We start from the raw sequence: 26,147 nt of genomic DNA, 5'->3' as shown, positions 1-26,147 counted from the left end.
CTCAGAGCAGTCCATACTTCGTTCTCTCATCCGGTACCTCCGAGTTTGTCGCGGTGGCATGAATGAATTGTTGCCGAACGAACGTACAGTGGAGGAACGCTGCTGGAGAATTTGTATCCGCGGTCGTCTATTTGCACGTATAGCATGACAAATAATTAACTCCACTCGAAGCTTTCGTAAAATGAAACACCCAACGCTGTATACGGTACCATAACGAAGACAAACTGTATGCTGACGCGTGAAATTCTGGAGGGAACGTCGGATGGCGTGGCGCGTGGCATAATGACGTGTGCCGTTAATCGTTCTATAACGTGTAAAACGGGAACGTGAAAGGAATATTCTAAACACGACTCATGTAAACAACTTAATCACAATACTGTCTCATTCAGAATAAAGTCAATAATTAGATTACTGCTGTCCATGTAAACCTAGTCGGTGTGTGTGTGTGTGTGTGTGTGAGGCCAACACCACAAGGTTTTATATTGGACATTCGCTGCACATTCGAGCTTCTCTCGTCTATTTCTCAATAAATACACACACAAAAAGGACAAAACCTGTACGTTCTTACTCCGGAGTGAGCAGAGAACCAAATACAACTGAACACATTTGACAATTTTCTCCCGTTATAGCCAGCTGAAGCCAACCTTTCAGAAACGCAGCTCAACGGCGCTGTACAGTAATGGAGTCCGTAAGGGACCGTCTAAAAAGTGCACGACCTGGACAACTGTGTAAGATCCTACCAAGATTATTATACTCGTCTACTTCGCACGATACCTAACGCATCGTAGTGTTAGGATACAGTATAGATAGTCATTGTTTTTATAGCACTCATATGGTATTGAGTATTAAATGACATACATTTTTATAACACAAACTTATCGTGCCATATCTCTTAGCAACTACTTAGCAATTGCTACCAACTACAGCAAATATATTTTTAAAAAAAACTCAGTTTTCACATTTTTTTTAAAAAGAAAACCACTAAAAATTCAATAACTTTTAGACTGTACGAGTTAAACATATAAAATCAAATGCAATACAATACAGTCTATTATTACTAACTACAGCTAATACTTAAAAACTCTGTTTCTAAATTTTTTATGATGATAATTCACACGATATTATACTCCATTCTTCTTATCAAAAGACAACTCTATTTTGAAAATAATCGAGGGGGTTTTTTTGGTTTAAAAAAAGAAAAATAATTAAAATTCACTGACTTTCAGACTGTACGAGTTAAACACGTCAAACGAAACACAATAGGTTCGTTTATTATCGCTACTAACTACAGCAAATATATTTAAAAACTCAGTTTCTAAATTTATGATGACTCACACAATATTATACTCCATCTATTTAGAAAATCAAAAGGTGGGGGTTTTTTTTGGTTTAAAAAAGAAAAACAATTTAAATTCAATAGCTTTCTGCCTGTGCGAGTTAAACGTGTGAAACTACATGCACTATGAAACTGTTCATTATTGATACTAACTACAGCAAATATATTCTTAACAACTCAGTTATTTTTTTTTTTTTAATGAGAAAAATAATTAAAATCCAGTAACTTTTAAACTGTAGGCGTTAAACTAAATGTAAAACTAAACGTAATATGATTCTGCTCATCATTACTAATAAATATCTCGCGCTCCATTAACATAAAATAAACGGTTAAATCAACACTGGTATAAAGCTGGCTTGACGTTGGACGTCCGATATTCGATAACCCTACACCACATGACTGGAATAAAGCTGGCTTGACGTTCGACGTCCGATATTCGATAACCCTACAATGCATGACTGGAATAAAGCTGGCTTGACGTTCGACGTCCGATATTCGCAGATATGCGGAAATTAAGGGACCGTCTCAAAAGTTACATACGACATTGTGAAACACGTTTCTAACTTCAACAGCATTTGCAGGGAATGACTTACAGTCATATAACCAACTCTAAAGTGTTCCTGTGGGTGTCAGCTATAACGCACACCTATTAGATTTTTGATATTTAACAAAATAAGCTATTAAATCACATGTAAATTAGATATGAATTTCACTACAGAATGGGCCCATACACAAAATATACCATAATTCAAAGCTCAATAGCATTTGAAGGGAATGACGTACAGTCATGAAGCCAACTGTAAAGTGTTCGGCTAGGTGTCGGGTATGACGCACACCTTGAATATTTTTTGATATTTAACCCTACAATGCATGAACCAAAAAAAAAAATAAACGTTCACGAATGCATAAAGGGGGTCAAAATGACCCGTACGTTTTTTCTTCAAAAAAATATATACATATATAGATATCCTATTAATGAAATAATTAAAAGAACTGATGATCCACGAATGTTTTAACATTTCAAACATTATTTGTTTGCTTTTAATTTATTTATGAACATGTTTAGATTTTGGATAGGAGCCAAAGGAGTTCAAAATTATTTACATAGGCAGGTCCCTTAATTTACGCTCATCTCCGAATATCGAACGGCCAGCTTTATAACTGTTAAATCAACGATATTGTATTAGCCAAGAGCTCGCAGTCGTTTGCGCGACTGACCAAAAGGCTATAAAAAGGATTATATATGTTAAAAGGTACATGTACTCTGAAGAATAAACACTATAATGAACTAATAGTCAGTAATGAAGCCGCTAACTAAAGTTTATTCATATATGGGCTAACACTGAACCGCTAACTGACTGCAGCCGTGTAGGCAGCTAAGCTAAGCGCTAACACTGTACATGAGCACCGAACAGCCAGTGTGGAGCTTTATAACCTGTCAGAATAAAACACAAAAACATTGACTTATATCATACTGTTGTTTGGTTTAAAGTTCCTTTATAAAGTGGTGAAATAACTGGTTCTTCAGCAGCATGAACCACGGCGTCGACTATAATTCAGTGCTTCTGGGTTTCAGAGCGTTTCAGACCCGTTTGTTAGTTGTTGTTTTTTTAAACAAACGTTATATTTTTAAAATATTATATTATAACTCGCACAGATTAGACTGCTCGTGAAAATTAAAAAAAAAAAGGTTTATTTCTGTAAGAGCTAAGAGTAAGAACAGCGCGTTCGCCTGAAACTAATCTTATGACTCGACCTGATTATTAGCTGCTAGTTAGTTACTAACGCTAGCGCGAGACGAAGCTAACACGACGTTATGCTCGTTAGTTCGGGTTTTTATTTATTTTTTTTAGTTAAAAGCAAATACAACGCAGTTACGACCTGGTTTGCTAATAAGTTAGCTTCCGAGCCTGCTAATCTGCATTAAGGTCCATGTACTGACCGCATTGCATCCTGCTAGCGATGCTAACGCGGCTAACCAACGCGGCTGGATGAAGCGACAATGAAGGAACTGGTGTGTTTTACACATTTAACTCGCGCAGCCATGTTTTAACTGTTAAATCGGACAGATAACGGGAATTGTTTATATCTCGGTACGTGTCTCGAGAGTAAAATTCTACTCACAAGTCATTTTTTCCGGATTTTTCCCAGTTTTTGATCCAATCAGTAGGGAGGATCAGCGCCGCCATCTTCCCCACTACACCACCGCACTGTTACCCGGATGTTCAGCACGACGCCCCGGTTCAAGTGGTGTAATTGTTTGCTTCCCTACCCGTTTTCCGACGCATGTCATTTCCAGCGCTACGATTGGTTCATGGTTCAGTCTCGTAGGAAGTACGCGGTTTCTGATTAGCTAGCAGCTAGCTTGTGGGAACAGCCAATCCGAGTGTAGACGGCCTAGTCTGTCAGGTTACATGTGTGAGGAGAAAAATACGTCGTTGGGGCCGCTCTTCAAATCTAGACATGTCGAAGGTGTCGTGTGGGTCTGATTTTACAAAGGAGAAACTTCCTTCAGCACTTCCTTTTCATGGTTTTAGCTAACAGTTGTTAGAAACATCTGAGAAACATCTGCCTTCAACTGAAAACCATTATATATATATATATATATATATATATATATATATATATATATATATATAACACTCCAAACATGTTAGTAAGGGTCAGAGGTGAAGATGTTAAAATCTTCCAAGCAATGAGTTTGCACTTTGTTTTTATCTGAGTAACACACTCACCGTCCGTCCACTTTATTAGGAACACCTGTACACCTACTAATTTATGCAGTTATCCAGTCAGCCAATCATGTGGCAGCAGCGCAATGCATAAAATCACGAAGATACAGGTCAAGAGCTTCAGTTCATGTTCACATCAAACATGGAAAAGTCTGATCTCTGTGACTTTGACCACGGCAGGGTTGTTGGTACCAGAAGGGCTGGTTTGAGTATTTCAGAAACTGCTGATCTTGTAGGTTTTTCATACACACTACAGTCTCTAGAGAGATCAGTGAACAGAGGGACTGCAGGCTGAAACAGCTTGTTGATGAGAGAGATCAGAGGTGAATAATCAGACTGGATCGAGCTGACAGGAAGGATGTAGTAACTCAAATAATTGCTCTTGACAACTATAATGAGCAGAAAAGCATCTCGAAACACACAACGCCTCAAACCTTGAGGTGGAAGAGCTGCCAAAGCAGAAGGTCACATCAGGTTCCATGCCTGTCAGCCAAAAACAAGAATCTGAGATGATCATGGCATGGGCACAGGCTCACCCAAACTGGACAGCTGAAGACAGGAAAAACATCACAAAGGACTATTAAATTCAGAAGTATGTGAAATCTAATTTGTAATAAATAAATAAATACGAATGCATCAAAAGATAATGCATTAATGGTTTTTCTAAATGTACAATTTTTATATATAGCACATTCTCCTCACATCTCCAGGGTTGGGGGTTCGATTCCTGCCGCTGCCCTGTGTGTGCAGAGTTTGCATGTTTTCCCCCTTGCTGTGGGGGTTCCTCCGGGTACTCTTGTTTCCTTCCCCAATCCAAAGATATGCATGGTAGGCTGATTGGCGTGTCCAAAGTGTCCGCAATGTATGAATGGGTGTGTGAGTGTGTACGTGATTTGTGCCCTGCGATGGATTGGCACCCCACCCAGGGTGTAACCTGCCTTGTGCCCGATGATCCCTGGGGTGGGCTCCAGGTTCCCTGCGACCCTGAACAGTATTAAAGGAGTTCCCATCTACACCGGACACATATTGGCTGCTTTTCGGAATATTTCGCTCCACCATTAAAAAAAAAAAAAAAAGATTTTGTAAATAAAATGTTAGTTTTCTAGTGAAAGAAATGAATATGTTGGCACAATTATATATCAAACATTTAATCATACACCTTTAGATCAAAAGGTTTTTAAGATCATGTGAATAATTTTAGTCGAGTGTCTCTTTTGACCAATAGTGTGTGTGTATGTATATATATATACACACATACATATATTTGTATATGTATGTATATGTATATACATATATATGTGTGTATATATATATACTTGAAACATAGACAAATTATAATTACTTATAAAAACAAATGCAATATATTTAGATGCTTTAAAAAAAATTATAATAAAATAAAGAAACAAAAAGCAAATTATTAAATAAAGGAATATTGGTTTAAATAAGGGTAAATAACAGTAGGTACACAAATGCATGTGCATTTTCAATGAATAAATAAATAATCTGAAAATAAGAAAATAAAGATATATATATCTAGATTTAAAAAAATACATACGCAGTAAATGTATAAAGAAATAATGCAACGTTTAAACAGACTACTAAAGACTAATAAAATTCTAGAACTATAAAAATTAGTAAATATACTATATATACATATATATAAAGTACATTTACTAATTTTTATATATATATATAATGATTATTACATGAATCAATCGAAATGAATCAAGTAATGAACGCGTATTCAGAAACACAAATATAGGCATTAAAATGAAGTTAAAATAAAATTTAAATGTATGGTTTTTTTATATAATAATATAATAATATAATAAAATTCAGATTTAACGTCATTTTATTTTGAAAGGTCGTGGCACGCGCGCGGTCTGTCCAATAGAAAAGTTACAGGAGTGTACAGGAGGAGCGCTCGCTCGTGCTCCGCCGCGGCAGCTACGGAAATGGTGCCTAAACTTTTGCTCGCGCTGGTTTTTGTTTTGTGTTTTCACGGAACTCCGTCAAATGGACAGAAGAAGAAGGAGGTCAGTGGGTCGTGTGTGTGGTCGCGGGGAGTCGCTGCGTGTTTACGGGACTCTGTTTAACCTCTCTGTGCTGTCAGTTAATCCTCTTAGCTGTGTGTGTAGCTGTGTATGCTAGCTGAGCTAAACCCCTAAACTCCACTCTTACTTTAATCCTGTCTGGGATGATGTGTAGTGCACTCTCTGTAGTGCAGTATAAGCTTATTTTGGTGGTGTTTGGGGGTGAGAGCTGTAGTCTGCACTGATGTGTTAGCTAGTGTGCAAAAAAAATAAAATAAATAATAATAATAATAATAACAGGAAGTTAAGCTTTGTAAGTGAAGATGTCTTGAGTCACATGTTTACCTGCTTTTTTTCTTTAAAAACAAACAAACAGAATAGATATATAATAAATAGCCAAACCTAAGTCTAAATCTCAATCTCAAATGCTCCTTTAATATTACTACATGAAGTGAAGAAGCCTTTATTTCCTCTTCTTTCTACTTAAACAAATCAAGGTGAGCAAGCAAGGCAGGAAGTGAAGCTAAACAAATGAGCTGGTGTGTTCATGGGTGGTAAAGATGTAAGCAGATGATTATATATATATATATATATATATATATATATATATATATATATATATATTAGAAGTGTAGGAGAAGTAAACTACAGTATGATATATCATCACTTATTATATGATTGTACGTTAGCACATGCGCCTCACACCTCCAGGGTCGGGGGTTCGATTCCCGCCGTGGCCCTGTGTGTGTGGAGTTTGCATGTTCTCCCCGTGCTGCGAGGGTTTCCTCCGGGTACTCCGGTTTCCTCCCCCAGTCCAAAGACATGCATGGTAGGATGATTGGTGTGTCCAAAGTGTCCGTAGTGTGTGAATGTGTATGTGATTGTGCCCTGCGATGGACTGGCACCCTGTCCAGGGTGTACCCCGCCTTGTGCTCCATGCTCCCTGGGATAGGCTCCACGTTTCCCCGTGACCCCGAAAAGGATAAAGCAGTATAGGAGGTGGATGGATGGATGGACGGACGTTAGATTGAAATTGAAGTTATTGGTACTATGGTGTGGTGATAAACACTTTGATCTTGATGCCTGTTTTAAAATGCACGGCTCTGTGCCGTGGAGAAATTCAGGGCAAGATGTGAATCAGGAAGTGATGCTAAACAAATGAACCGTTTTCCGCCTCCCATCCGTAACTGCAGGCTTTTTTTGACGGTCGCATATTCTCACACTGCTCTGATGGGTATACTACATACCATATGGAATAATAATAATAAGAGGAAGAAGAATGTGACGGTTTGTTCTTTTTTCGCGGCGTAACTCCTTTCTTTTTTCATCCCCGAAAGCAGTCCGAACGGATAATAACGAGGAGAACGTTAGTAATTTGTCTGAATTTGTCCCCACAGACGCTGCTCTCGGAAAAGGTCGGACAGATGATGGACTGGACGGCGAAGAGAGCCGTGATCCGAATGAACGGAGACAAGTTCAGGCGGTTTGTCCGAGCGCCTCCGCGCAACTACTCCGTCGTCATCATGTTCACGGCCCTGCAGCCTCAGAGGCAGTGTGGAGTGTGCAGGTGAGGAGATGAAAACCAGATGAGAACTTCCTTTAGGTTCTAGCTGTGACAAAATGTATGCGATATGCCACATAATCAGCTGATCTGCGTATCACTCGGTAGCCGTAGACTCGTTCATCAAGAACTGGGAAGTTAATTTCTACTTTCCAGGTTTATTTTAGACTAACGTTATGACAGGAAACGGATATCCACAGATGCTCGTTGTTGTGTAAAGCCAGTCTAAATAAAAGAGAGTGACGCTTAAAACTCGTTTACCGGCAGTTTTATTTCCTAACAAGTTATTGTCCAGGGTTGGAGGTTCGAGTCCTGCCTCCACCTCGTGTGCGCGGAGATTCCATGTTCTCCACGTGGTGGTAGTGGTGGTGGAGTAGTGGTTCTTCCAGGTTATCCGGTTTCCTGTGCGATGGGTTGGCACCCCATCCGAGGTGTCCCCCTGCCTTGAGTTTCCTGGGATAGTCTCCAAGCTCCTGTTCAACCCTGTGTAGGATGAGCGGTACAGGAAGTGGATGGATGCATGACTGTGCACGTCTTTGTCCATTCTTAGGGCTCAGGATTTGGCATGTAAACAGTATCTGTAATAATGAGTGTGAGGAAGGCCAACCTGAGCATTCAGAGAAGTATCAGGTCGTTAAAAATCGAATCGCACGCACACTAAGCTGCTCACAAACATATAGAGAAACTGTAGTAATTGTGGAGAGAAACTCTTACACAGCATGCAGGGAAATTGTTGTGCTTGTATATAGAAACTTATTATTATTATTATTATTACACAGTCCGTACAGGATTTTGCAGAGTTTTTTTTTGTTTGTTTTTTTTGTGTGTGTGATCGTAACACAATGCCAAAACACAGTGTCCGGCGCTTGTGAATCGACGTGAAACGCGCACTGTGATGAGGTCTGATGACGCCCAGATCTGCGGCGATTTAGAAAAATCGCAAGCTCCTTCGAACATTGCGCCGTTTGCTCGATCTCGCATTCATTTCTGCGTTCAAATCTCGCAGGGACTGATCGCAACGTGCGTGAACACTTTGTGGAAATGAACGAGTAGAATCAGTCACCGATGGCATAGACACAGGGACGCCTCTGCTAGAAACAAGCCTAGCCTGTGCCTCAAGTAGTCTTAAAATATGCTTCGGAGTATATTTTCTATACGGGGTGGACTCTAGAGAAGAAATACTGTTTCAGACATTTGACCTTGCTGTGACCTTGATCCTGTTTGGATCAATTCCATACGAATCCATTCACTCATTTTATATACATATATAAAACATTATATATATATATATGTATGTGTGTGTATACGTGTGTATATATTATATTACACACACCACCTAGTGTATATAGCCTGTAGCAGTGTGCTACTTTGACATATGGTTAAGTGTGATAGTTTGCTATTTTTGTAGATTATGTTAAATCACTGCGATTGGTTCATGGGCTGCTCTTCTTTCACTGTGTATATAGGCAGGCAGATGAGGAATACCAAATCCTTGCGAATTCCTGGCGCTACTCCAGCGCATTTACCAACAAGATTTTCTTTGCAATGGTGGATTTTGATGAAGGCGCGGACGTGTTTCAAATGGTAACCCATGTTGTTGTTGTTTTTTTTGTATTTTTTTGTTTTTGTTTTTTAAAACTACACTCTCACTATTCTCAGGCTATTTATAATGGTAAAACCTGTACGTTTTATAGTTTCTTTATGGTGTCAGGTGTGCTTTAGTAATGAAAAGGGAAGCCACATGAATCCACAGTGTGGAGTAGAACTTTTTCTTTCCAGGAAGTAAGTAGGTTTGCATGGAAAGGCCATCGTCATTGAAATTGTTTGGTGAGAAGTCAGAACACAGCTCATTTAAGGAAAGTCTGAAGTACAGCTGCAGTAATTCGCATCTCTTTCTCCAGCTTAACATGAACTCGGCCCCCACGTTCATCAACTTCCCAGCCAAGGGGAAGCCAAAGCGCGCAGACACGTATGAGCTGCAGGTCCGAGGCTTTGCGGCTGAACAGCTTGCTCGATGGGTTGCTGACAGAACCGAGGTTCATGTAAGTTAAACCGTCGACACATCGGGTCGTTCTGTTTCTTAAAAATACGCATATGCAACATTTGATGTCGAGACCTTTTATCATTCAGCTCAGCGTCGCTTCCAGTAATGGCCAAGCAGCATTTACATTTACCTTGATGCCATTTTCTGGATGGTTTGTTTTTTTCCGCCAGAGGAACTTGCAGAAGTGCTTTCGGTGTTTGGAAACATTTCATTCTTCATCAGTTTCATTTGTAATGAAGCGTTTGTGATTTAAATTCAATTGTAATGTTCACAATAATAGAAATATCTCTTTTCAAGACAAAACAATGCACAATCTGGATATTTATCGTATGCAAGATACATTGGACCGGTTTGTTTTCAGTGTGATGGAGTGATTAAGTATTATGCATTCATTTCAATTTTAATGTAAAAAGTGTAAGAAGCCACGCCTCCTTCAGTAAGACTGACAGGCACTGTAGCCACACCCACTTCGCTAGGACTGATAGACAAAGAAGCCACACCCACTTCTCTAGGACTGACAGGCAAAGAAGCCACACTTACCTCGCTAGGACTGATGGGCACAGAAGCCACACCCACTTCACTGTAACTCACAGGCACAGAAGCCACACCCACTTCACTGTAACTCACAGGCACAGAAGCCACACCCACTTCACTGTAATTCACAGGCACTGTGGCCACACCCACTTTGCTAGGACTGACAGGCACAGAAGCCACACCCACTTCACTGTAACTCACAGGCACAGAAGCCACACCCACTTCACTTTAACTCACATGCACAGGAGCCACACCCACTACAGTGGGACTGAAAGTTTTTCAAGACTGACAGTTTGTTTTATTTATTTAAGGAGTATTAATAATTTTAGCACATATTTTGAAGAAAAAAGGGATAAAAAATAGCTGTACTATAGTTTGAGTGGAAAATTTGAACGATGGTGTTGATTTTCTGCTAGACTCTACACTTATTTCTTTGCCTGTTGTTATGGGTGCCAATAATTCAGGAAGGCCCTGTATCTCTGGTCGACCTTTTATTTTTGTTTGTGCTTGTTTGTCCTGACAGATCAGGGTGATCAGACCACCGAACTACGCTGGGCCGCTGATGCTGGGCTTGCTCCTGGCCCTCATTGGGAGCTTGGCGTACGTGCGGCGCAATAATCTCGAGTTTCTCTACAACAAAAACGTCTGGGCTTTTTCAGCACTGGTCAGTACTCACCGCGTTTATATGTAAACGGCGTAAAACGGGTTCCTCCGGTATCAACCTCGTCGAGTTGTCGATTTACTGCTAGGGTTGAGCCCACAGGCTATAGCAGTAGTAATATAGAACCCATAATATGTTGTTTAAGCCTTACTTACAGCCAGAACGAATCATTTATTTATTTCACAACAGCGTAATGATGACAGTAACGACTGCTGACTTTATTGATTTGTTTTTTTTCCCCCCACACAGTTTTTAATATTAGTCAAACATATATTCTCTTTTTGTCCTCAGTGTTTCGTTTTGATCATGACGTCCGGCCAGATGTGGAACCACATTCGAGGGCCTCCATACGCTCACAAAAATCCCAGCACTGGTCAAGTGGTGAGTTCAGCGTTCAAGCACTGCAATGTTAGCATACTGGCGTGAAGCCTATTTTATTTATTTATCTAAATCTGACTGTGTTTTGTGTGTGTGTGTGTGTGTGTGTGTGTGTGTGTTTCCCTTTTTCTATTTCAGAGTTACATCCACGGAAGCAGCCAAGCTCAGTTTGTGGCCGAGACACACATCGTTCTTCTGTTCAGTATCCATTATATTAAGACTACACTTCTCAAATAGCTCTAGTCACACATGCTGCGGAGTCTCGATAAGTAAGGAGTAAAGCCTGGGGAGGGGGGAGGGGGGGTGCTATTGTAGAAAACTGTTCAATGGGTAGCGTGCACATACTATACAACGTCCAAAAGCACTTCATTCCTCTTATGCCACAGCAATTTGCCAACGATTGCTGCATTTTTAACCATTTATAACCATGTACACTACCGGTCAAAAGTTTGTGGACACTCGACTGAAACGTTTCTCACGGTCTTAAAACCCTTTCGATCTGAAGGTGTGATCAAACGTGTGAAATCGGTGTTGTCGACAAAAATATAATCGTGCCGACGTATTCGCTTCTCTCATTAGAAAACTAACCTTTTATTTACAAAAAAAAAAATTTTTTAAACGGACGACCGGGAGCGAAATATTCCGAAAAGCAGACGATAAGAGTCTGGCGTAGACGGGAACTCCTTTAATCCTGTTTAAAAATCATCTCAGGGAAATTCCTCAAAGAAACCGGTTGAGAAAATTTCTGGAAATTCTAGGCAAAAAGGGCGTCTACTCTGAAGATGCTAAAATGCTAAGTTATTTTGATTTATTTCCGATTTTTATAATCACAACATAATTCCCATAATTCCCTTTGTGTTACTCCAGAGTTCAATCTTTAGTTACTTTACTTTGCGTTACTCCTTAATGAAACCTTCGCCATATCAACTATTATGTTCTTTTTTTTTTCCTTGTTAAATTATAAAAAAAAAAAAGAAGTTTATCATCAGGCTTAGATCATGTGAAGCGTCCACCGTACATGATGTTGGAACAAGTGCATTCATTTAATCCTTTAAATGGTCAGATTTTACTGTCGCAGGGAATAATCCCACAATTTCCGATTTGAGATATAAATGTATAGAGAATACAACCGCAGTAACTTTCTTGGACACACCTTAACCCTCTGGTTCAGACGCAGCCATCACTTTCGGGATGGTGCTTCTACACGAGGCGGCGACTTCCGATCTGGACATCGGGAAGAGGAAGAGTACGTCGCGTTATTCTGCTTTTGTTCATTTGATGTTGTTTTAATGTAAAGAGAGAAGTGGTTAATGGCAAGCGATATACATTTCTTTCTAGGTAGTGTTATGATGTTTTCACATTAGCACTAACCCTTGCACATTTCTCACATCTAGTCATGTGTGTCGCCGGAATCGGGCTTGTGATACTCTTCTTCAGCTGGCTGTTGTCCATCTTCAAGGCCAAATACCACGGATATCCTTACAGGTAGATTCTTCACGTCCTGTTTATAACGAAAGCGGTGAAACACTATGCGTTCTCCAGTCGGTCAATCACGTGGCAGCGGCACAACGCATCAAATCGTACAGAACGGTGCGAAAAAAAATCAAAAAACATCCTGCCGAGTTTCTGCAAGAACTACAGAACTGCCACTCACTGGATGTTTTTTTTTTTTGTTTTGTTTTTCGCACCATTCTGTGTAAACTCCTAGAGATTTGTATTGTGTGAAAATCCCAGGAGATCAGCTTCTGGCTCTGAAATACTCAAACCAGCCCGGCTGGCACCTGCAACCGTGCCACGGTCAAAGTCACAGAGATCACACTGATAACCCCACCGCCCTCGGTTCCAGTGTTTGATGTGAGCTTTACAAATCAGAATCTTTAGTTACGTGAATGATTCGATGCATTGCATGATCGGCAAACCGCACGAGTATACACGCGTTCCTAATCAAATGGTAGAACCCGTCTTAAATTAGCCAGGGTTAAAGCGACGACGATAATCCGTCACGATATCTGACGGCTTTGGCTCCTCTTAAACAAATCGCCGAGAATATAACGCGTGCAAATAAAGACTGAAGAACACCCATTTATTGGTGACGCACACATGAGAGTAAGACTTTCCAGGAGGACGTGGGACTTCATAGATCCTTATAAAGTTCAACTGAATTATTTTTAGGTCGAAGTCGCGAGGTAGCTGCCGATAACCGATTAATCAACCGATAGCTTTTAAAATCGATCACATGACACTCGAAGTGAAATATTGATGAATTTGTTACAAAGATAAACAGCAGTGTCTGTGCCATGAAAATGTACTTTTTAAAAATGAAATAAATATTAATGTGTATGAAGTATTAATAAATATTACAAGTAAATAAATGATGCACATCCAAACTGAAGCAAAAAGTAACTCTCTAAATAACGCACAAAAATAGAGACATGAATATTGAACAAATAAAATAAAATTTTTTAAAAAACACTTCAAATAACACGACAAAATTTGTCAGCGATTGGTTTATATTTCTCGTACTGTACGTAACGAGATCATCTTGAAGGTTTCGAAACATTTCAGACATTTTGTATTTCATACAGACGGGCTTTAAATGGGTAAACCCGAGTAGAGAATTGTTGTTCAACTAACACGGGCGGCTTTTTCTCCGTCTCTTGCAGTTTCCTGATGAGTTGAGTTAAGCACAGACCTGGAGTATAATTCCAGGATCCTCAGTGGAAGGTCGACGTTTGAAGAACCCCTTTTTCCTCAGAACCTTCTACAGTTCAACAAGCCTTACTGGTTCACAATAATGAGTAGTGTAATTTCTGTCTGATTTCTTTGTGTGTGTGTGTGTGGGTGGGTGGGTTTTTTTTGTTTGTTTGTTTGGGGTTGTTTTTTGTTGGCTTTTTGTTTTTTTTTAACGTCCAAATGAATTTTTTGATTGGTGTGTTTAAACATTTTTTTAGCAAAAGCAACTGAGGACTTGTTACTCTGAAAGCTCTGGACAGTAGATCAGAAGTATTGTGATTGTTGTGATGTTTGCTGGTAAATGCATTATTACCCTCTACAGGCTATGCAGTCCTTCATTTACCTGTTCTAACGTTAAAGGTGCAAACTCCAGGTTAGACGGCGCACGAGGACGAGCACAACGTTTTCCACGCTACCTCGTGTCTCTACTCGTGTCCTTTTGAAGCGTTCCAAAGCCAAAACGAAGCAGTTTGTTAGTTAGTGTACTGTAGTTGCTTTTGTCTGGGGGGGGGGAGGCTGAGTGTGTGAACGTACCACTCTGTTCGGTTTGCGTAAATCTTTGTGATTCTGATGTCCCTGTATTCCATTCATGTTTTAATACGCCCTTGTCGACTTTCCCTAACGACTCAGAAAGTGCCTACTGTCTGTCACGTGTGGCCAGGAAATAGGATAGAACAGCGAGTGGATATTTCCGCCTCGTCAACCTGCGAGCATAGTGTCGTTCCCACGGTGATTCGTACCGACTGTTACTTTTGAACCACGCGCAGAGGCATATCGGCTCGCTGACTACCCGGTACAGTAATTATATTACGTCAGCCGTCTACGGCGTTGTTAACTCGGTCCCTCAAACCTGCAGCAGGTTTTCATTTGAGCTGATTAAAGTGTTGAAGTGGAAGTGGACAAGTGTGTTTAAAACAGTAATGGAACACAGCCCCGGTCCGCTTGTTAAGGAAATGACTCGTACACCTATGCTAAAAAAAAAAAAAAAAAAAAAAATCAAGGTGCTGCTCTGTGTAATGCCTCAGGTGATGCCACATGCCATTAAAAGTGCCTTAAGTACCAGTTTGGTTGTGTGGTTGTGTTTTGTGCTTGATCTCAATATGAGAATGTAATGAATAGGAAAACTGATGATGGCAGAGGAAAGGTGTAGCCCAAAATACTCTACGTGTCTGGTTAGTGCTCCAAGTGATTCAGATTTAAATCTGAAGTGGGCGTGGCCTAAAACAGAAGGGGGTTTACCCAACCTCTATGCCTTTGGAAACACCGAGTACATAATTAGCATCAGCTAGAGATGTACGTATTGATGTATGTGTTGATTCATTGAACCCGCTCACACCAATATTATTTGTGTTTGTAAATGCCTGTGAACTTTTCTAACGAATTTAGATGGCTCTGTTTCCCAAAATATAAACAAACCAGCCTAATTTTAACCACAGTAATCCCAACCAGGAAGTGACCTAAGGATGAATAAACGAACCTTGTAAACACTTCATGTAGCTTCTTTTCTGCTCACTCACATAGATATGAAGGTAAAAACCTCTGCTCAGTAGTTGAACCCTTTGGGCAAGCTTTACAAATATAAAGGGGTTTAAATATGAGGTAACATATAGGCTAAATTCGCTTAGTCATTCATAACAATGGGTAAGACCAGGGAATATAGCGGTGATGTGCGGCAAAAGGTTGTTGAGCTTCACAAAATGGGAAGGGGTGGTAAGAAATTAGAAGAAGTGTTGAAAATGCCCATTTCCACCATCAGGGCAATGATTAAGAAGTTCCAGTCAACTGGAAATGTTATGAATCGAGCTGGAATTGGGCGTGTGTCTATATCGTCTCAGCGCACTGTGAAGAGGACGGTTCGAGTGGACAAAAAATCTCCAAGGATCACAGCTGGAGAAATGCAGAAGTTAGTCGTGTCTTGGGGTCAGAAAGTCTCCAAAACTACAATCTGAAGTCACCTACATCACCACAAGTTGTTTGGAAGGGTTTCAAGAAAAAATCCTCTACTCTCATCCAAAAATAAACTCGAGCGTCTTCAGTTCGCCAGACACTACTGGAACTTCAAATGGGTTCGATGGTCAGATGAAACCAAAATAGAGCTTTTTGGTAATAAACACCAGAGGTGGTTTTGGTGCACACAGAGAGGTAGCCATATGGAAAAGTACCTCATGCCCACGGTTAAATATGTTGGTGGATCTTTAATGTTTTGGGGCTGTTTTTCTGCCAGAGGACCTGGACATTTTGTTAGGATACATGGCATCATGGACTCTATTAAATATCAACAGATATTAAATGAAAACCTGACTGCCTCTGCCAGAAAGCTTCAAATGGGCCGTGGTTGGATCTTCCAGCAGGACAATGATCCAAAACATCATCAAAATCAACACAAAAATGGTTTACTGACCACAAAATCAAGGTCCTGCCATGACCATCCCAGTCCCCTGACCTGAACCCCATAGAAAACCTGTGGGGTGAACTGAAGAGGAGAGTCCACCAGCGTGGACCTCGAAATGTGAAGGATCTGGAGAGATTCTGTATGGAGGAACGGTCTCAGATCCCTCGCCATGTATTCTCCGACCTCATCAGGCATTATAGGAGAAGACTCAGAGCTGTTATCTTGGCAAAGGGATGTAGCACAAAGTATTGACTAAAAGGCTGCCAATAATTGTTGTGTGTGTGTGTGTGTGTGTGTGTATACCTTTTTTATATATACAGAACTGTGGAAAAGCCTTAGGCACATGTAAATGTAACACCCCTTTGATGTTTAAAAATGCACCAGTCGTTTCAGGTTCCCTTTGTGCAGTTTTATGAGCTGGTGAGTTTTTCTGAGTTTTTCTGTCCATTGCACATCATGTCTTCTTATTCACTTACACCCCTAATGTAGAGTTCCTCTTGAGCGGACTCCCAGCTATACTCCGAGTGGCCTTTCCTCTGCGTTTTTGTCTTTAAAGGAGCCGGTTGTTGTTGTTGTTGTTTTTTTTTTTTGAGCCATCATTAACGAACCTTTTCTTTCCCCCGAACCGTTCCCGTTCCCTGTGCTGAAACTGTATTTGTGCCTCGTGAGCAGCACACATGAGCTGGGAGTGAGCACAGACCACAGAGCTGATTTCTGGGCCTGAAAAACATCACCAGAAAGCTGAAACGGAACCATCAGCTTCTCGAAAACAGTTTCCATATTACACGTTGCTAATAAGAGGTCAGAAGTCAAGGTTGAATTAAATGATAGTGATTTACAGTGCCGTTAACTGGAAACCGCTCCCACAGAGCCACGTTCACACGCTCACACGCTCACGCGTTTCCTTTCAGGCTAGAGCTGGTCCGAAAAAAAGCAGATGCTACTTCTGCACACTAGGTGGCACAGGTCGCTTTGTAAACGTCTGTATTTCTCACAAATTTCTGCATCTGAACAGTTCTTCTGAATTTTAATTCTGTCCCACGTGACCGCATTTGTACATCAAGGCATCTTGATCGATAACCTTCAGTCATTAAACAGGTCCGAAAGACTTGTAAAACATTCTCCCTTTTATCTTAAATATTAATATCGATAATGTTTATAGTAGAGTTTGGGACGTACTACGTAATCTTGTCAAAATAAATAAAGAAAGAAATAAATAAAGGCGATGTACATATTTTTTTTATAATGACACAGGTTCTTCTTTGTCCACTTTCAAGGCACTACGCAGTTTTTTCTACACTACTTTATGTCCTCCAGGGCTCCCCACCACCACACACACACACACACACACACACACCACATCATAAAAATATCATAAAATAGTCTTGAATGTAAGAAAGGCACATTATTGAATTAGCATAATTGAGGTTTATTATTTCTTCTTGTTTTTTTTTTTTTTCTTCTTCATGAATTATCATATAATTATGAAGAGAGAATTTGTCTGTATGAGGCTTATTTATTAGTGTAATAAATAAATGAATGTATTCAATATCAGCTTATTGTTTCATCCGGTCTTTCTGGTTTCTTCTTCCTGTACAGACTTTTACATTTAAAAACGTTTTGCGTTTAGAACATTCATAGCCTTTTCTTTCATTTCATTTCTGATTATTATTATTATTATTATTATTATTATTATTGCCCTGTGTTGGATTGGCACCCTGTCCAGGGTGTACCCCGCCTTGTGCCTGATGCTCCCTGGGATAGGCTCCAGGTTTCCCCGTGACCCTGAAGGAAGGATGGATGGATTATTATTATTGTTATTATTATTATTATTATTATTATTATTATTAAATTTTTCCTCATTCCTTCTCTTGTTTTACTTTTACCCTTTTTAAAAAACTTATAAACGTAAAGAAGTTATGAAATGGACATTATGCTATCGAATATTTGTACATATTTTACATTTGAAAAAATGTTAAATACGTTTTGCTATTCATTTTGTGTAATAAATAAATATGTTTATTTATTTATTTAATATAAACTTATATATATATATAAAAAAAATTCTATCATCCAATATTTCTGGTTTCTTCTTATAGATACTTTCTGATAGGAAAAAAAAAAATCACATTTGCAACAGAAAAACTAATTATTTGGGCGTTTTTTTTTCATGATTTAAAATAGTCTTAATGTAAATCTAGTATAAGAACTGAAATATAAAAATATCAAATGATTTCTCTTCATGTAGTGACTTTCAGGTTTATTTGTGAGGTCAAAGTTCGTGACTGCGAATGCAAAAAGTGTGTCTTGTTGGTAGTTTGTTTATTTTGTTGGATTTGATTTGATTTTTCTCCTCTTAATCCACTTTAGATCATATGAAAATTGCTCTAAAGTCTGGGATTATGTAAGCAGTGGTTCAGCTCCGTCCTGCCCTCATTTACATGCCGGAACAGGTGAGGTTTTTTGCCACTGCGAATCCGAACGTCCCATGCTGGAATGTCAGCGGGCCAATCACACCAGAAGCTGCCTTCGCTACCATAAAAGGCAACAGGCCGAGCACTCACAGTAGCACGCAGTGTGTGTGTGTGTGTGTGTGTGTGTGTGTGTGTTTCCCTGCAGAAGGCCTGCATTGTTCCTCACTCAGCCAAAGGGGATACAGATGCCAACCACATGTCTAAATATAGAGCCCAATTTCACAATAAAGTATGGTGGCCTCATCAAAAAGGGAGTGACTCCACACTAACGTAACGTCTCGGGGTGCACCAGTGATGGCTACGGCTGCATTCTTTTTGTTGTTGTTGTTGTTGTTGTTGTTTTTAGCAGAACTGTAATGGACAGGGTATGAAAAACTGATTCGAGCAACGTTCTCTAAAAGGAATGTTCGTGTCGTACGTCAGCCCAGCCCTGAACCCATTTATCTGATCTTCTGATACCTGTGAAGATGGTTTGGTTTTAAATACCTCCCCCAGGACAGTAGGGGATTTTCAAACCCTTCTGTCGAGATTTATAGCTCTTTTTATGGTCGCGTTCTCAGCCGGCTAGTTTCCTGCATGGCGTAATCTCTCGCTTCAGTTTAGGTATCTGCTGATTAGGGCTTGTTTTCATGCCTTCGACTCATTTGAAAAGGAAAGACAATACAGCAGAAGGGGCAAACCTGTAGCTAGTGTGTGGAGTGCTTCTGAGCATTAGCGCTAGCTTAAACTCTTACGTTTAGTCATGGTTCTTCCTGTTCTTCCTACAACTGTCTCACGTTTGTTTTTGTTCAGTTACCGTCTCACTCCTAGCTTCTTTAACAGCTATTAAGTGTGTTTGCATGGCCTTCTACCTTACTTGTATGTTGCTTTAAGTAAAAGTGACTTCCAAGGGAATAGACAGAGTTTGTTTCATTACTATACTTAGGTGTTATTTTGGGATATTTATACTTTAGTCGAGTGTTCATTTAAACGGACTACTTGGATACTTACGTAATTACATTTCCAAGAAAATAACATACTTTATCCTCATTACATTTTTATTTAGACCTTCAAAGTACTCTTTAGGTCTCTTCTTCTCTCATCCAGTCAGTGACTATACCCTATATGTCAATCGAATGGGTTCAGTTTAGCATCCAGTCATCGTGACCTTCTCATGCAAGACAGTACACTCACTGAGCACTTTATTAGGCAAACTGTACAAAGATTGGACAGGGCATCCTTTTGCACACAAAACAGCCTCAATTCTTCGTTGCATGGACTCCACAAGATGTTGGAAACGTTCCTGTGAGATTCTGGTCCACGTTGATAGGATTTTTCAGGTGTACTTTCATGCTGTGAATCTCTGGTTCTACCACATCCCAAAGGTGTTCTACTGGATTCAGATCCGGTGACTGGGAAGGTCACCGAAGAACACTGAACTCATTGTCATGTTCGTGAAACCAGTTTGAGACGGCTTTTGTTTTGTGGCATGGTGCGTTATTATATGCTGGAAGTAGCCATTAGAAGATGGGTAAATTGTGGCCATGAAGGGATGCACGTTGTCAGCAACGATACTCAAATAGGCTGTGGCATTCATGCAATGATTAATTGGTATTTACCCAAAGTGCGCCAAGAAAACATTCCCCACAGCATTACACCACCTCCACCAGCCTGAACTGTTGACATAAGGCAGGTTGGGTTTGTGGATTCATGTCGTTGGCGCCAAATTCTGACCCGACCCTCAGCAGAAATCGAGATTCATCAGACCAGGCGACGTCTTTCCAGTCTTCCACTGTCCGGTTTTGGTGCGCCTGTGCCCAGTCTGCATTCTCGGCTTTCTGTTCTTGGCTGACAGAAGTGGAACCTGACGTGATGATCTTCTGCTGTAGCCTATCCGCCTCATGATTCTAACATGTTGTGCATTCTGCGATGCTTTTCTGTTCACCACAATTGTACAGAGTGGTTATCCGAGTTACTGTAGCGTTTCTGTCAGCTCGAACCAGTCTGGCCGTTCTCTGTAGACCTCATCTCTCATCAACAAGGCGTTCCCGTCTGCAGAACAACCGCTCGCTGGGTGTTTTTTTTTCTTTATTGCACCATTTTGAATAAACCTCTATAGACTGTTGTGCGTGAAAATCCGAGGAGCTCAGAAGTTCTAGAAATAATCAAACGGCCCTATCTGGCACCAACAAAAATACCTACCACTGAGATGTTATTTCTTCCCCATATTGATAGTTGATGTGAACATTAACCCAAAGCAGCTGGCCCGTACCCGCACGATTTTATGCATTGCACAGCTGCCACAGGATTTACTGATTAGATAACTACATGAATGAGTAGGTGTACAGGTGTTCCTAATAAAGTGTTCACTGAGTCCACCCATGTGCATAATAATATGGATTGCAGTGTTGAACTTGAGCATGAGCGCCCCTGGCCCTACATCATTAAGACTTCTAAACGATGAGGTGTCTCCTTTGCCACCCAAGCAGGCATGAGCTCTCTCGTTTGAAAAAGCATGTCGAGGTAAGTTCTGCTAATTAGCTAATGCTAACCGTCTATATTTAACCGAGTTTGGCTGTTTTCTTTGCTAATGCCAGGTCGGTAGACTGAAGAATACCCAGAATACAAAAAACGAAACAAGCAATCTCTCTTGGTGTACTCTTGAATAAAAGATTTGAAGCTATACCCATGTCTAGACTCTAGTTTAGAGATCTAGTTGGTGTGCACCAGTTGAAGCAGTTACAATACAGGGTGTTTTGACACTTTCAGCATTCCGTGTGCCCTCAGATTGTGACTCAGCACTTTTGTACGTATGTGAACACAACAAATGAACTTGGACCCCTCTACAAGCAGCTGTCTACAAGCAAGCCATACTCAGAATACCTACAGTAGAACTGGTCTCAGTACAGTTCGTTTATGGCCCCATTTTGTGGTCCACTTGAGTCATGTCTTGTAAAAACAAAGTGTTCCCAGCTTACTTCAGGTTTGCCTTATGGTTCAGCTTTCGATGACCTTGTAGACAAAATACAAGCGTATAACAGTCTAACGGCTTCCCATGCAGTCGTCTGGTCCACAGACAATGTAACTAATGTTAGGTAGGACAGAATAATACAGGTTTATAGAGTCATTGTGGCACTAGCAAGAACTACTACTACTACTACTACTACTAATATTAATAATAATAACAACAACAACAACTCCTGTACATTAGCCTATTATTTTAATACACACTCATTGACCATGGGATGGGCTAGACCAGCAGAAAACCACATTAGGTTCCACTCCTATCAGCCACAGACAGGAATTTAAAACTACAGTTTGCTCAGGCTTACAGAAACTGGACAGTTGAAGATAGGAAAACGTATGCTTGGTCTTTTTCCAATCTTCAACTGGCATCAACACCCATGGTACAGTCAAACTCACTGAGATCACACTTCCGCCCATTCTGTAGGTTAGCTAATGCTCACGGCCTGTAGCGGCCTGATTTGATGAATTGTGCTGCTGTTACATGATTGTCTGATTGGATAATTGTATGAATGCGTGGGTGTACAGGTGTTCCTAATAAAGCCATGTATATACTGTAGTTGCATGTATTTCGTCTTGGCCAACTATTTTGATGAGAGTCACATGGCATAAAGCACAAATTGATTTGGATGGTTCTGCAACAAAATACCTTTCTCCTTACATCCTTTTTTCCCAGATATTTTCCTGGTATATCGCTTCAGTTCTGCTTTTTGCACTCTCCAGAGTATTTTTTTTTTCATCCACTGCCAGATGGGAGCATCATGTAAAAAGAAACCGTTTTATATGATGAGTTTATACATAATCCAGTAGCGGTATGAGTTTTAGCGAGCTCCTTAAGCGTAAAATGTCCAAAAGGTCTTGTTTTGAGTCTATTTGTACTATATATTAAACACCAAAAGCACCAAAAGAGGTTATTTGCTGCTACGTTTCTTTCAGGTCCACTTTAACAAGACTGAGTGTGGTTTGTTTTAAAAGACCTAGAAGTGAAAACATTCACAATCTAGAAAAAAAAAAGGCAGACATTGCTGACCAGCCTACTATGCTGCTCACGCTGAATATTTTCACAATGGTGTCATTGTAAATTCCGTACTTAACCTCTAAATGTAATCTTTCAGTTATAGATTACTGGAAGTTTCTTTTGGCTTTCCCGTGCCTCTTTTTTTTTTCTTAGGGGTTGCTAAGGGGCTGTTTGGTTAGTTTGTTGACCTGTGTGTATGCTTTTTCTTCTTCTTTTTATTTTTTATTTTTTATTATACAGTGGAGGAAATTGGAAAGTATTGGACGTGTCAACATTTGTTTCAGTAAATATATTTCCAATGAGGTTATTCACATGAAATTTTCACCAGACATCAGTATTAAGTCAAGAAATCTGAAAATATAAAGAATCCACAACATTAAAGTGCATAAATAAAGTTATGTGTAATGAAGTGGAATGGCACGGGAAAAAAGTATCGAACACGCTAAGAAAAAGCAGTTCTACAAGGCAAGGTAAGGCAAGGAACCAGCTGAAATTTTGGGTTTCCCTCCCTCTTTTTTTAATTAGGGGTTGCTGTTTGATTAGTTTGTTGACCCGTGTGTATGCTTTTTCTTCTTCTGTGGTAGCTCAGTAGTTAGTTTATGCTAGTGCCTGGATGGAATTCATATTGTGCCAGAGATCCACTGTTGGACCCTTGGGCAAGACTCTTAGCAGTGTTTATTTACACATATACAATATGTTTGTATTGTTTGTAACAGTTGATCATTATCTACTGTTTACCACCTGCTACCCTATCCACACCCCGCCCCTGCAACACCTCCATGATCCAACAGGGTGTGTTCTGCCAATACACAAAACAAGTGTCCATGTCATCATCAAGGTTCTCAAATACACCGAAGTGGCTACCACAATCAAATGGCAGCTCATGTCTCCTCCCTGACTTTCCACCAAATGATTTAAATCAGAGCTATGACCGGCAAACGGCATGTTGTAGACGTGTTACACTGGAAGTATTCAGGATTGTTAACTAAATAGGTTTGGTACTATAATACTGCTGGTGTTGTTGGACCCTGAGGGGATGGGATGGGTGGGGGTGAGTTGCGAGGATGGCCTAGATGGTTGAGATAGGATTTGTTCTCAGGAGAAATGATTTTAAGGTTCTTACTGTGGATGTTCCCTGAAGGGTGTGTCAGAGAAACGTCATTAAGGTCATAGCTGAAACTTATGGACCAGTCCCGTACCTGTCATTTACTGTACATTTACATTAGTTGTACATGGATGGCAGGTGGTCCACTGTGTAGCGTTGCCACCTCACCGCTGCAAGGTTTGTCCTGCGTCCATGTGGGTCTCTTCCAGATTCCGAAGTTTCCTCTCACCTCCCAAAAACATGCAGGTAGGCCAACTGGCTACTCTAAATTGCTTTAAGTTTGAATGAGTGGATCAAGGGGACATTTATCTTAGCCAATTCACCTACTGGCATGTTTTTGGAAGGTGGGATGAAACCACAAACCAGACAGAAACTTGAACTGAGGAGAGGATTGAACCATGGACGCTGTGATGTCACAATGACCCAATTAGTTGTACCTCGAGAAACAAAAATGTACTCATACAGCACTCTTTTGCACAATTAGGGTGCAAATATAATGCTGTCGTTGCCCTTAGCCCTTCACCACTCAGCTATCTGGCTGAATTGGATCGCACATGCTTGTCATGTTGACTAAAAGTGAATAAACCAACAACATCCATCCTTAACGTGTACATTCAATTAAGACACCCGTGCTTGAACTTTGCAACTCTCTTTGACTGAGCAGTGAAAGCTGTTTGGCACCTGTTCTTGCTGTTGGGAGTGTGTGTGATGTGTGCATTTCAGGTTGGTGAAGTGAAGTCACTCCTCGGGGCTTGATACACACCCAAACGTGTCTCTCGGGGCCTCCTCCTAAGCACACGCCTCACTCTCATCCATAATAAGAGGGTAGGGACAAGCGAGGCCCTGTATATAAGACTGGGAGGATAAAAATAAAATCAGGTCCACCTACGGTACATTGGTTTACACTCAGCCTCACATTTCGACTTGATTTGATCTTTTTTCAAACCAGTTTTTTGTGTTCAATCTCCGTGTAAGGCAGAACAATACAAAAACCATACACACCTCGTGTGACGTAACCCAAACCAGAAAAACAGACAGACTGACTGCCTGATGACTCAGATATAATTATATCCTCAAATCTACATTACAAAATTCCCTTTTTTTTCCCTCCCTAAATAGACTCCACCCCAACTAGGAATGTCAGTGCTGTAGTGAAGTTGTCCCTCAAGTTAACGTTTTTCTACAAGGAAGGGGGATAACATTTCACCCTTATGAACCTGCACAGAAAATCGTTTGGTGAGCAAACCAGCTTGTCATGTGTGCTTGAGCGCTTACAACTGACTATTTGTAATATGTCAGGAATGCAAAATGTTGTTTTAGGCTGTATGTACTATATAGAAATTTGTTCTTTTCAGTACATAATGGGTGTCATGCAGCTGATGTATAGAATTAGGATTACCAGAAATTGCATCCTGTTTCAGTGACACAATAAATCAGTATTATGTTTGATTCTTATATAACGTACTTAAATGTCTGTAGTCCTACTTGAGTAATATCACTTTCTATATTGTTTGTGTGTGTATATATATATATATATATAGGTAGAATTAGTGTTAATAGTAGGAGTAGTGATAGTAGTAATAGTCTTTATTGATCATATATACATTACAGCACAGTGAAATTATTTTCTTTGCATACCCCAGCATGTCAGGAAGCTGGGGTCAGAGCGCAGGGTCAGTCATGATACAGCGCCCCTGGAGCAGAGAGGGTTAAGGGCCTTGCTCAAGGGCCCAACAGTGGCAGCTTGGTAGTGCTGGGGCTTGAACCCCCGACCTTCCGATCAGTAACCCAGAGCCTTAACTGCCAAGCCACCACTGCCCCCTAAGTAGGAGACGTAGGAGTAGTAATAGTAGTAGGAATAGTAGGCGTAGGAGGAGTATCCGGCATCCGGGATAAAACATGTGCCAGAATCAAAATATGCAGACGGGTGGTCCGCTGTGGCGAGAGCAGCCGAAAGGCGGGGGAAAACCCCCCACTGGCTTGCAGGAGATTAATGGCTAAGAACCCTAATGTGAAAAAGCTGAAGGATTCCCCGGTGTGTGTATGATATAATATTTGCATAATGCAGTCTGGATATTGTAGTGAAGCAAACAGTGATGGACTTCAGCATGACAACTCTACAAAACTGTGAACTGAGCCAAAA

General features: G+C 40.4%; 2 protein-coding genes across 8 annotated transcripts in view; one reads left to right on the top strand and one right to left on the bottom strand.

Moving 5' to 3' along the window:
- The window catches only part of thoc2 (THO complex 2), a 61,501-nt gene extending 57,916 nt beyond the window's left edge, over positions 1-3,585 (bottom strand). For all 7 annotated transcript variants that reach the window (XR_008386497.1, XR_008386496.1, XM_053630331.1 and 4 more), the window contains exon 1: positions 3,461-3,585. Coding sequence is in view for 5 of the 7 variants with exons in the window: in XM_053630331.1 (XP_053486306.1) it covers positions 3,461-3,525 (65 nt within the window). In the remaining 2 variants the exon portion in view is untranslated. The remainder of the gene's footprint in view (positions 1-3,460) is intronic.
- Positions 3,586-5,967: 2,382 nt separating this feature from the next.
- Positions 5,968-14,929, top strand: magt1 (magnesium transporter 1). Its single transcript, XM_053631110.1, has 10 exons — positions 5,968-6,104; positions 7,499-7,668; positions 9,129-9,246; positions 9,564-9,704; positions 10,764-10,904; positions 11,193-11,282; positions 11,418-11,481; positions 12,451-12,525; positions 12,674-12,764; positions 13,943-14,929. Exons 1-10 carry the CDS (start codon positions 6,024-6,026, stop codon positions 13,956-13,958), a joined length of 987 nt encoding a protein of 328 aa, XP_053487085.1. The 5' UTR covers positions 5,968-6,023; the 3' UTR covers positions 13,959-14,929.
- Positions 14,930-26,147: the final 11,218 nt, after the last annotated feature.

The sequence above is a fragment of the Ictalurus furcatus genome, chromosome 8 (genome assembly GCF_023375685.1).
Source record: "Ictalurus furcatus strain D&B chromosome 8, Billie_1.0, whole genome shotgun sequence".
Classification (NCBI taxonomy): domain Eukaryota; kingdom Metazoa; phylum Chordata; class Actinopteri; order Siluriformes; family Ictaluridae; genus Ictalurus; species Ictalurus furcatus.
Note: the sequence above shows the minus strand (reverse complement) of the source record. Positions and strands in the feature narration are given on the sequence as shown.

Excerpts from the sequence above, each read along its gene's own strand:
- magt1 (XM_053631110.1), top strand. The coding sequence starts at position 6,024 with ATGGTGCCTAAACTTTTGCTCGCGCTGGTTTTTGTTTTGTGTTTTCAC. Across the intron at positions 9,705-10,763 it reads CTGACAGAACCGAGGTTCAT|ATCAGGGTGATCAGACCACC; the intron begins GTAAGTTAAACC and ends TTGTCCTGACAG. Across the intron at positions 11,283-11,417 it reads ATCCCAGCACTGGTCAAGTG|AGTTACATCCACGGAAGCAG; the intron begins GTGAGTTCAGCG and ends TTTCTATTTCAG.